The 12,283-nt window shown below is 40.7% G+C and overlaps 1 protein-coding gene across 4 annotated transcripts in view; it reads left to right on the top strand.

Moving 5' to 3' along the window:
• Positions 1-12,283, top strand: part of Tbc1d23 (TBC1 domain family member 23) — a 60,090-nt gene that overhangs the window by 44,454 nt on the left and 3,353 nt on the right. For all 4 annotated transcript variants that reach the window (XM_070030386.1, XM_070030384.1, XM_070030385.1 and 1 more), the window contains 2 exons: positions 7,544-7,632; positions 10,406-10,541. In XM_070030386.1, coding sequence (XP_069886487.1) covers positions 7,544-7,632; positions 10,406-10,541 — 225 coding nt within the window. The remainder of the gene's footprint in view (positions 1-7,543; positions 7,633-10,405; positions 10,542-12,283) is intronic.

Genomic DNA, 12,283 nt, shown 5'->3' with positions numbered 1-12,283 from the left:
AGGCAACTGATTTTTGTGGGTTTATTTTGTATCCTGCTATTTTGCCAAAGTGATTTATGATTTCTAAGAGTTTGGGGATGGAGTTTTTGGGATCGTGGAGGTATAGTATCATGTCGTCTGCAAAAAGGGATAGTTTAACTTCTTCTTTTCCTATGAGGATCCCTTTAATATCTTTTTCTTGCCTTATTGCCCTGGCTAAGGGTTCTAGGACTATATTGAAGAGGAGTGGAGACAGTGGGCATCCTTGCCTTGTTCCTGATTTTAGGAGAATTGGTTGTAGCTTTTCCCCATTAAGTATAATATTGGCTATTGGTCTGTCATAAATGGCTTTTATTGTTTTTAGAAATGTTCCTTCTATTCCTATTTTCTCCAGAGCTTTTAGCATGAATGAATGTTGAATTTTGTCAAAGGCCTTTTCTGCATCTGTAGCGATAATCATGTGATTCTTGACCTTGGATCTGTTGATATGTTGGATTACATTTATTGACTTACGTATGTTAAACCATCCCTGTGTCTCTGGGATGAAGCCTACCTGGTCATAGTGAATTATTTTTTTTATGTGTTTCTGGATTCTGTTAGCTAGAATCTTGTTAAGGATCTTTGCATCTGTGTTCATCAAGGAGATTGGCCTGTAATTCTCCTTTTTGGTTGGGTCTTTGCCTGGTTTGGGGATGAGTGTGATATTGGCTTCGTAGAATGAGTTTGGGATAGCTCCTTCCTTCTCTGTTTCTCTGAAGAGCTTGAGGAGTATGGGTATTAGTTCTTGTTTAAAGGTCTTATAGAATTCTGCTGTGAATCCATCTGGTCCTGGGCTTTTTTTTGTTGGAAGACTTTTGATAGCTTCCTGTATCTCATTATAGGATATTGTCTTATTTAATTGGTTAACTTCTTCTTTGCTCAGTTTGGGCAACTTGTATTTCTCTAAAAATGCATCCATTTCTGCCCGATTTTCTTCCTTTAGAGAGTATAGCTTTTGAAAGTAGTCTGTTAGAATTGTTTGGATATCTTGGGTACGTGTGGTGATGTTTCCCGTGGCATCCCTAATCCTATTAATATGGGTTTCCTCTCTTCTTTTTTTAATTAATCTAGCCAATGGGCCATCAATTTTGTTTATTTTTTCAAAGAACCAGCTTTTTGTTTGGTTTATTTTGGTTATGGTTTTCTGATTTTCTAATTGGTTAATCTCTGCTTTTAATTTGGTTATCTGGCTTCTTCTAGTAGCTTTAGGTTCCATTTTTTCCTGTTTTTCTAGCTGTTTTAATTGCAACATGAGGTTATTTACTTGGTCTGTCTCCATTCTCTTGATGTGGGCACTGAGGGCAATAAATTTGCCCCTCAGGACTGCTTTTGCTGTGTCCCACAAGTTTCTTTGTGAGGTGTTTTCATTTTCATTGAGTTGTAGGAAGTGCTTTATTTCTTCTCTGATCTCTTCTGTTATCCAGGCATTGTTAAGGAGTGTGCTGTTCAATTTCCATGTATTGGAGAAATTTCTGCGGTATGCTTTGTTATTGAGAGCTAGCTTGATTCCACTGTGGTCAGATAGGATACAGGGGATTATGTCGATCCCTTTGTATTTGCTTAAGTTCCTTGCATGAACTATGATATGGTCTATTTTGGAGAAAGTTCCGTGAGCTGCTGAGAAGAATGTGTACTGTGTTGTTTTAGGGTGAAATACTCGGTAGATGTCAGTTAATTCCGCTTGAAGTATGGCCTCTCTTAATTCGGTAGCTTCTTTGCCAATCCTCTGGTTGGTAGACCTGTCCTTTGGTGAGAGTGGTGTGTTAAAGTCTCCTAGTATTATCGTATTGGGATCTATTTTATTCTGTAAGTTTGAGAGCATTTGTTTGACATATCTGGGTGCACCAATATTTGGGGCATATAAGTTGATGATGGTTATATCCTCCTCTTGGATTGTTCCCTTTATTAATATGTAGTGTCCGTCCTTGTCTTTCTGTACTGATTTTAATGAAAAGTTTATTTTGTCAGATATCAGGATAGCTACACCTGCTTTCTTACTGGGGGCGTTTGATTGGTAGATCCTTTTCCACCCCTTCACTCTGAGTTTGTTTGTATGTTTGGCTGAGAGGTGGGTCTCCTGAAGGCAACAGATGGATGGGTCTTGTTTTCTTATCCAGTCCTCAGTTCGTTTTCTTTTAATTGGCGAATTCAGCCCATTTATATTAAGAGAAAGTATAGAGAGATGCATTGTTGTCCCTGCCATTCCGTTTTCCTAAGTTTTTCTTTTTTCCTTTCCTCCTGTGCTTGCTCAGTTAGACTTTGAGTAACGCCTGTTTGGGGCAGGCCCCAGTTCCTGGCTGCTTTCTTCAGGTTGTGTCCCCCCTCTTAGAATTCTTTGTAATGCTGGCTTAATGTTTATGTATTCATTTAGTTTTTCTTTGCTATTAAAAGTTTTCAGTTCTCCATCAAATGTGAATGCTAGCTTTGCCGGGTAGATCAGTCTGGGTTGGCAGTTATTGGCTCTCAGGGCTCGTATGGTGCTTTCCCAGGCTTTTCTTGCATTCATTGTTTGTGTGGAGAGATCTGCAGTAATTCTTATTTTTTTCCCATTGTAGTATAGCTCCTTCTTCATTTTTGCTGCATGCAGGATTGTTTCCTTATTATTCAGATCTATCATTTTTACTATAATGTGTCTAGAAGTGTTTCTCCTGGGGTCTTGCTTGTTGGGTGTTCGATAAGCTTTTGTGATGTAGTTAAGATGGTCGTTTTTGAGGTGGGGAAAATTTTCATTGATTATCTTGTTAAATAGGTGTTGCATTCCCTTGCTCTGGAATTCCTCACCTTCGTCCACTCCAATTATGCGAAGGTTAAATTTTTTAGCATTATCTGCTTGCTCTTGAATATCCCTTTGGTTTAATTTGAGTAATTTTTCCATATCTGTCACTTTTTGGTCCAGTTGGTGTATTCTGTCTTCTGTATCTGACACTCGACCTTCCATTTCATTCACTCTGTTGACAGTGGCTTCTATTGTGGTTTGCATGGAGGAAATGGATCCCTTTATGGATTCAATGTTGGTTCTCAGAGTACTGATCTCACCTCTCAATGAGGTATGCATTACCTCTAATTTGGCGTTTATCTCACTTCTTATTGAGGTTTGTGCAGCTTCTATTTTTGCATGCATCTCTTGTTTGATACCCTGTATCTCTTTGGATAGTTCATCCTTGTGCTCTTTCAATTTCTGATAAATTTCTCGCTTTATTTCTTGAGTCATTGCCTCCAGCAACCCTTGGAAGTAGCCTTTGTCTTCCATTCCTGCTTTGCTCCCACTGGGGCTCTCCCCTGTGTGGCTGCTGGCTTTTGAGGTGAGCTTGCTGTCCTGGGTGGTAGTAAACCTTGTGATTTTTCTCTGTGATTTTCGCATGGAGGTTCAGGAGACTGCTCTTCAATTTTGTTTTGGTGTGTCTGTCTTTGCTTGGTTGCTGATTCTGTATTGGTAGAGAGAGTCTGTGCCTGATCTGGGTTCTGTTGGGAGCCTATTTCCAGCTGCTATTCTGACTTACTTAGGATTCTCAGCTCTCTGCTGTAGATTGCTGACAGTTCCCGCCTTTGGAAGGGTTGAGCAGCCTAGACTGCTTGTGTTTGCTCCTACGGGTGCTCTTGTGAAGAACAGATGCTCTGGATGCACTCTCCCAAATGCTGGAGTCTGCTATGGGCTCCTGATGTGTTTTTGTTTATTTGTTTTGGGCTGGTTGTGGGCTTGAACTCTAGGTTTGGGTGCTGTCCCTCAGCTTTTCAGCTCAAGGCTGGCACCCTACCGTTTGAGCCACAGCACCACTTCTGACCCTTTTTGCTTTTGTGATGCTGAGGAATCAGATCCAGGGCCTCATACATCCAAGACTATCACTCTATTGCTGAGCCGCCTTAACAGTCTGAGCTCCTGCTTACTATCAGGTGCTGGCAGCCTGTGTTGCCCAATTCCCAGTCTAGGGTATATGGGTGGAGTTTTGGTGGGGTTTGGGCTTCTCTTGTCCTGGGCCTCCAGGTCTTTTGTTGTCACAGGCGTGCTTCCCGGGGGAGTGTTGTTTCCTGGTTTTCTCCCCTCTGTTGAGGCGTATGCTCAGCTTTTTACTTCAATTGGGAGGAGTTGGTTGTGTTGTTCAGGTGCCGGATCCCCGGGCTTGGTTCCGGCCCCAGCCTGGAGCGCGCTTGTTAGGCCTGTGCTGATGTGTATACCCCCTAGGTTATACAGCCTGGGGGACACAGTTCAAATTTCTTCTACTGTTGGTAGTCTTGACCCAGGGGCGCTGTTCCTGGCTTGGGCATTTAAGCTCCCTTCCAGGGGTGCTCTTGCTCTAGCCTGGCCAGCTGAGTGTGCTCCACGGGCTGGTGGAGCTCTCAAACAGTTCCCAGTTTTAGTGGGTCCTGTGGTCCGGGTGCTGGGGTAGGGAGTCTAGGTCAGGGTCTGGGGATTCCCTCCAGCTCTGGTCTCCCTTGAGGGATACACTTCCCCTGTGGGGTACTCACCCTGGAGCTGGTTGTTTCTGTGTGGTGTAGGTCGTCAGTTGTTGTTGCAATCCGGGCTGGGTTGGGCGGTGGTGGCTCTGTGTGATTCTTTTCTGTCTCTGCCTCTGTCGAAGCTGTTGGGTCAAGAGTGTCCACGCTCAGGCAGCTTCTTCTCGGTACCTCTGGGGCCCAAGTGACCCCGCCGGGTTGTTGCGATCGTGATCGGGCGGGCGGGTGGTCTGCAGACAGGACCCTTTGTCGCGCCGAGCCGCTTTGGCGGGATGGAACCTCTCTGCTCGGGTGGAGAGTGCTGGATCGTTGCGATCGCGATCCGGCGGGCCGGGAGGTCTGCCGCAGGTCCTTTTGTCACTCTGCTGATGCCGAGCGACTTTGGCGGGATGGAGCCTCTCTGCTCGGGTGGAGAGTGAGGGGTGGGGGTGGGATCCTCGTGGAGACTCCCGGCTGGTAGGTTTCTCTGTTCCTGGTGATCTGCTGTTCTGCAAACCAGTACCAGATGTTCTGAAAGTGGCCCCCTGTGTCTCTGCTGTTTCTCTGGGGCTCCCACAGCCCCCGCCGGGCCGGCTGGCCAGCGGCTTGGCGTGCTGCCGCGCGGCCAGTAAAGGTTGGGGGAGGGGTCTTCGCTTTTCTCTGTTTTGAAATTCTTTTCCTCTTTCTTTTTTGTTATTCTCCGCCTCTGGTTTTTCTCTGAGTGTTCGTCTTTTTGTTGTTGTCGGTCTCTTGGGGAGATTAAGCGTTGGAACTCGAACTCTCTTTTTGGTTGGAGAGAGCTGTGGCGTTTCCCTACTGCCCAGTCGCCATCTTGGTCCCCCCTAGTAATTTGTTTTTTAAATAATTATCTCCTACTCATTTTTTGGTTCAAATATTTATTGTAGTATAGCATGATGGTTATTTTTTATGCTGTAGTAGTTTAAGCGTTAATATCAAGATAATTTACAATTTAATACCAGAATTTTATAATCTAAATGAGCATTTTCTCTTTTGCCTTTTAATAAAATGTTCAGTCTGAGTTTTAAAGTTGATTGAACTATTCATTTTCTCTTTTACCAGCTTTTCATTACTGTAACAAAATGCCTGAGATAATCTTTAAAAAGAGGAAATGTTTATTTTTACTCACAATTTTGGATGTTTCAGTCAATGTTAGGACTGACCCATTGCTTTTGGACCTGTGGTGAGGTGGCATTTTGTGGTGGGGGGTACACAGTGGGGTAAAGCTGATCACCTCATGGCTGGGATGTAAAAGAGAACCATGATGGATCATGGTTCCAATTTCCTATTGAGGAGCTCATCTCCCCCCCCCCCCCGGCCCCCCACCGCGCGCCTTAAAACTTCCAACTAGGCCCTTCCTCTCCATGTCAAGGCTGGATGCTGACTTCACCCACAGGCTTTGGCAGAACATCACTGATACACAATATAGCCCTTTAGAATAATTTGGTAATATACAGGATAATTTTACATTAGCTATATTTTAACCTAAAAACTAAGTGAGTTTCTTGCTTCTAACTTAAACTTCATGCACAAGTTAACCTAATTCATAATTGCTTTTTTGGAGGAATATTGTTTGGAAGAAGTAAAAATGTAAGTCTCTTTCAACAAAATTAGGTTATAGTAAGCTCTTAATTGATGGTATTACATTAAACTTATTATTAAAATAAATTCAAGGGGCTGGGAAGGTGGCTCAGTGGTAGAGCCCGTGCCTTGCATGCCTGAGGCCCTGGGTTCGATTCCTCAGCGCCACATAAGCAAAATGAAAAAGCCGGAAGTGGCGCTATGGCTCAAGTGGTAGAGCGCTAGCCTTGAGCTGAAGAGCTGAGGGACAGCGTTCAGGTCCCACGACCAGACTCAAAAAAAAAAAATTAAAATAAATTTAATTTATTAAAACTGAGACATGACACACTTTGGACTGTGTTTGAAAAGTAGAGGATAGAAAAGGATTCTGAGTGTCTTCATGTATGATGAAGAAAAGCAAAAAACAAAGCCTTCCTCTAGTGGATAAACCTCAGTCTTATCCTGCAAATAGAGCAAGTTTTCCCCCCCCAGAAGCATGTAATATTTTGTTAAAGTATTTTAATTTCAGTTTTGTTTACTTGAAAAGCAGTTAGGTATTACCATAGTAAGAGAGGAATCGCACTTCCTGTAGTACTAATTGAGTCTCTTTGTTTCTGCCTCATGTTTCTCATGTATCTGCCTCTTGAAAAAGAAAGATTCATTTTCATTGCTTATATTTATTCACTAGAAATAAAATCTTAGCTTTGATTAAAATAAAAGTAGGGATGGGGTTGGAAGCATGGCTGAGGTGGTACTCCAGCAGCCTGTGAACAAAAGTGTCGGTTAAGAGTTTGAATCATGGTCTCAGACAAGAAAAAGAAAGGAAGGCTGAGGGGTATAGCTCATGTGAGCCTCTGAGTAAATCTCCAGTAACACACACACAGATAATACCAGGAATAAGAAAATCTGGGGAAAAATTCCAAGACACTTGTAAGAGAAGCCTTGAGCACTGTTATTAAATTGAAATATTTAGTGCTATTTCTTGTTTTTTGGGTTTTTTTTTTTTGAGCCAAGATGGGGCATGAACCCAGTATCTTACCCTTATTTTTGCTCATTGGTTGGTGCTCTATGACCTCAGCCATGCCCCCAACCCCTATAACTTGTTTTACATAGTAAGTATATATATATATACATATACATGAACTCGCTAGTAGGCATTTTCTAAAGAAAAAAAATCTTTATTTATTTTTCACAGTAACCCTAAAAGGTAGATATCACTGCTATCACAAATTTAGTAATGAGGAAATAGAACACAGAAAGATTAGTAACTTCTGAGGGTCAAGCAGATCTAAGCTTTGGTTAGAACAAATAATTTCAGTTTACAGAGTTAAGTATGTTTGGTACTTTTGCTAACATTGCTAACATAAGTTCTTTATCTTCAATTTCCTTAACATAGCTGTCCTAAAGTTATGGGTGTGGCATAGGACCAAAGAACATTTGTTTGAATATTTATGTGATACTTAGTAAAAAATCTTTACTTAAGTGATATTTTCCCTCTTAAATTCTTTGAATGTAGGCACGTGAGCAGCAGTGACAGAGTAGGCAAACCTTACCGTGGTGTGAAGCCGGTTTTCAGCATTGGAGATGAAGAAGAATATGACACAGGTACGGTATCACTTAACTACAGACTTTCTCTTCAGCCACCGAGAGTAATTGTAGAAATCATCCTGGAACCAATGAATTATAACTGACTGTTTTATAAAACAACCAGTGATGTTCTACAGGAAGAATTGAAGGGTCAAAAGGGGGAAGACTTTAGCTGTAGACATGAAAAGTCTAAGGTTAAGTTCCTTTCCTCTCTCACTAAGAGATTATATAGAGTTCAGAGAATTCTAAAATGGATATCTGAAAAAACTTGATGCAGTATTCTAAAAGACCACAAGATGGGGACATTGGGTTAGGGAAATTTTTCTTCTTGTATTTATTTTACAAAACAATTGAAAGGGTGACACTGTTTAAAAGAAATGTGCTCATGCCAGCTCACGCCTATAATCCTAGCGACTAAGCAGGCTGAGATCTGAGGATTGAGGTTCAAATCCAGCCCAGGCAGGAAGTCTGTGAGTCATATCCAGTTAACGACCAGAAAATGAAGTGGTGCTCTTAAGCTAAAGAACTCAGGACAGGCCGGGCGCTGTGGCTCACGCCTGTAATCCTAGCTACTCAGGAGGCTGAGATCTGAGGATCACGGTTCAAAGCCAGCCCGGGCAGGAGAGACCGAGAGACTCCTATCTCCAATAAACCACCAGAAAACCGGAAGTGGCGCTGTAGCTCAAGTGGTAGAGCGCTCGCCTTGAGCTGAAGAGCTGAGGGACAGCGCCCAGGCCCAGAGTTCAAGCCCCACGGCCGACAAAAAAAAAAAAAAAAAAAAAAAAAAAAAAAAAAAAAAGAACTCAGGACAGGGCCCAGGCCCAGAGTTCAAACCCATGACTGCAAAAAAAGAAATGTACTCAATACCTGACTTAGGTAACTACAAACCCTCTGTGTATCACCTTTACAATAAAAAAAAAAAATTACACTGGTTTATAATTCAATAGCCCAGATTATCCTGATTAATCATAATTAATTTTAATATGTATTTAGTTAGGAAAAATGTATGTAAGTGTATAAAAGGAGGAAGAAAATGATTCCTAACTTTTATCTTGCCCTTTCCACTTAGTAGTATAATAAATACACGGTATTTTCCATTTCAGCCTATCTGCCTTCTCAATTCCTTGTCATATACCATAACTACTTAATTTTTTTTTCTGTTTCACATGGCATTTTTAGAAAAAAAAATGCTGGTCTTTGGGCTTGAATTCAGGGCCTGAGAGCTGTCCCTAAGCTTTTTTGTTCAAGGCTAGCACTGAACCGTTTGAGCTATAGCTCCACTTCTGGTTTTTTTTGGTGGTTAATCAGAGATCAGAGTCTCACTGCCCAGTCTGGCTTGGAATTGTGATCCTCAGATCTCAGTCTTCTGAGTAGCTAGTATTACAGGCATGAGTCACTGGCCACCAGCTCAAATGGCAATATTTTCATACATATGTCTGGATGAACTATTGAAAGTATCTACAGAGAATGAATTCTTGGCAGTAGGATTACTACATTAAAAATAATCACATTTGACATTTTTGTAGACATTTCAAAATTACTTTCTAGAAATCTTGTATTGAGAGAAATGTGCTATCTCTAGTTGTTTGCTTTTCCTCTTTTCCTTTTCTGTGGCCATTTTCCTATTTCTGTCTCTCTTTGAATATCTCAACCTCTTTCATTAGAGGAGATGCAAGTGAATGAATACATGTGGCATGTTTACATTTATCATACACATACAGGGGGAAATAGGTCAGTATGAAAACGAGAAATTTAGATCTATATATATCAACAAGCATACATTTAATAATGCTAGGAGCAGGGTAGAAGTTGCAGAAGAATAATTAAATGGTCTATTTTTTATAAACATTTAAACTGGAAACACTATACTATTTAAGGATATTCATGTGTGGCTAAATTAAAAGCATTTGTGGAACAAGTCATACCAAATAGAGGTAGTGACTACTCCATTCAATGAAGATGGGATTAGTCTGTGATTAGGTAGAGAGGTGTCACTGTTACTTAAGTTGAAAAACATTAGATTTTCTTTTTAATTATGTTTATTTTTTAAACAGATATCAAAGGGAAGAACATTTATTGTTTGCCTAAGAACTATTAATTACTAATTTTTAAAAACTAGGTTAAATTGGAATGTTTTTGATGTTTCTAATAAAAAAGAATTTTTCTCATTTATTCCTGGAAACTTTATTGTTTTTCTTTTTTAAAATCAGAGACCAACAAAGAAAAAACTCTGCCATTTTTATGTCAAGTCAGGTGGTTCAACCATCTCTCCATAGACTAGTCAGATCAGAGTTGTATTATCTATGTCAAGACATTTTTTAAAGTTTATTCACAATACAAAAACCATATTTCATAATATTTGTATATATATACACATAAGGAAATAGTGTGTTAGAATTGATTTTCATTCTCTCAAACCAAAATACTATAGACAGTCATCTAAAATACTATAGAAATAATTTTGAAATCTCAGGTTAAGAAATATGTTAAAGTTGATAATGTCCACTTTTTTGTGTGTGTGTGCCAGTCCTGGGGCTTGAACTTGGGACTTAGGCGCTGTCCCTGAGCTTTTTTTTTCTTCCAAAGCTAGCACTCTACCACTGGGGCCACAGCTCCACTTCCAGTTTTTTTTGAGGGTGGTTAATTGGATATGAGTTCCACTGACTCTTCTGCACAAGCTGGCTTTGAACTGTGATCCTCAGATCTCAGCTTCCAGAGTAGGTAGGATTACAAGCGTGAGCTACTGGTGCCTGCAATAATGTCACATTTTAACACTCTGCTTTCTTTATAGATGAAATAGACAGTTCCTCAATGTCAGATGATGATAGAAAAGAAGTTGTAAACATTCAGACTTGGATAAACAAGCCAGACATCAAGCATCATTTCCCTTGTAAAGAAGTGAAAGAAAATGGACACATGTTTCCCAGGTACTTTTGAAAATGTCTTTTTCAAAAGTAAAATTGAATTTTAGGGAATTAATTATATTAAGTTAAATTACAAAAATACAATTTGCTACATATCTGCTTGTTTGTCTCAGTTTTTAAAGTATTGTTATTTTGAAAAAAACTTAATGAATTGTACATTGAAAACCTGGTAACATGTTCTAATACTGTTTATGTCAGTGTCTCTATGCATACACTTTTTTTTGTGAAGTCATTTGAAGACTTCATTCCTAAATGCTTCAGCGTAATAATTATCCAAGACAACTTCAATGCCATTATTCCTTCTATACATTTTAAAAATTAATATATAACATGCAAAATTTACTAAGAAATTTTAGTATCTTAAAGTATCTTTTTTTGGTCTATGTAGGTCATGGGATGTGAACTTAGGGACTGGACACTGTCCTTGAGCTCTTTTACTCAAGACTAGAGCTCTATCACTGTGAGCCACAGTTCTACTTTTCTAGTGCTTAATTGGAGATGAATCTCACAGACTTTCCTGCGTATTCTGGCTTCAAATCTCAGTCATCAGATCTCAGCCTTCTGAGTAGCAAGGATTACAGGCGTGAGGATTACAGGCATGAGCCACAGGCACCCAGCATAACTTTTTTTTTGTGCCAGGCCTAGATCTTGAACTTAGGGTCTGAGCACTGTCATGAACTTTTTTGCTTAAGTTTAGTGTTCTACCACTTGAGTCACAGCTTCACTTCTGGCTTTCTGATGGTTAATTAGAGATAAGAATATCAGAAGGAGCCGGGCACCAGTGGCTCATGCCTTGTAATCCTAGCTACTCAGGGGACTGAGATCTGAGGATGGTGGTTCAAAGGCAGCCCAGGCAGGAAAGTCCATGAGACTCTTATCTCCAATAAACCACTAGAAAACCGGAAGTGGCGCTGTGGCTCAGGCAGTAGAGTGCACCCCTTGAACTGAAATGCACAAAGACAGTGCCTAAGCCCAGAGTTCAAGTTCCAGCCGGGGAGTGGGGGGGTGGGGGGGGGAGAATCAGATGGCTGGGAATGCTGTTTAGTGCCTACCTAGCATTCATGAAGCCCTGGGTTCAATTCCTCAGTGTCACATAAACAGGAAAAAAAAAAAAATAGAAGCTCAGGAACAGTGCTTAGGCCCTGAGTTCAAGCTGCAGGACTAACAAAAAAATTTGTTTATGATTTATCTGTCAGTAAAACATTGCATTTCAGGAAAGAAAAGTGAAAAATTCTAGACATATGTGTCTCATGCCTGTAATTCTAGCTACTTGGGAGGCAGAGCTCAGGAGGATTGAATTTTAAAACTCCTTCTGAGCTTGTAGCTGGGGCACAGTGGTGCTTGCTTTGTTATCTCAATCTACTTGGGAGGCTGAAATTGGGAAGATCAAGCATCCAGTCCAGGAAGGGCAGAAGAGTCTGACAGACTTAGTTTCCACAGAGTGAAGCTAGACATGGTAACTGAAATCTTTGATGCCAGCAATGGCAGAAGCTTCAACATAGGCAGACTGAGGCTGAGGCAGGCACTGGGGTGTCTGACACTGGCCTCCTGGCTTGGCAGTATCATAGCAGCCTCACAAGCAAGAGTCCAAGTTCAAACCCTGGTATTGCAGAAAAAAGAGAAGAAAAGGAAAGGAAGTTGAAAGCTTCTGTTACGTAACTTATTTATTTATAGATTATCCTGTTTATATTTTGTATAAGTGCCGCGCGCTAACCGATTGTGCCACTGGAGCTCCCGTTTATATT

The sequence above is a fragment of the Dipodomys merriami genome, unplaced genomic scaffold (genome assembly GCF_024711535.1).
Source record: "Dipodomys merriami isolate MVZ:Mamm:240054 unplaced genomic scaffold, mDipMer1.0.p SCAF_2, whole genome shotgun sequence".
NCBI classification, from domain to species: domain Eukaryota; kingdom Metazoa; phylum Chordata; class Mammalia; order Rodentia; family Heteromyidae; genus Dipodomys; species Dipodomys merriami.
Note: the sequence above shows the minus strand (reverse complement) of the source record. Positions and strands in the feature narration are given on the sequence as shown.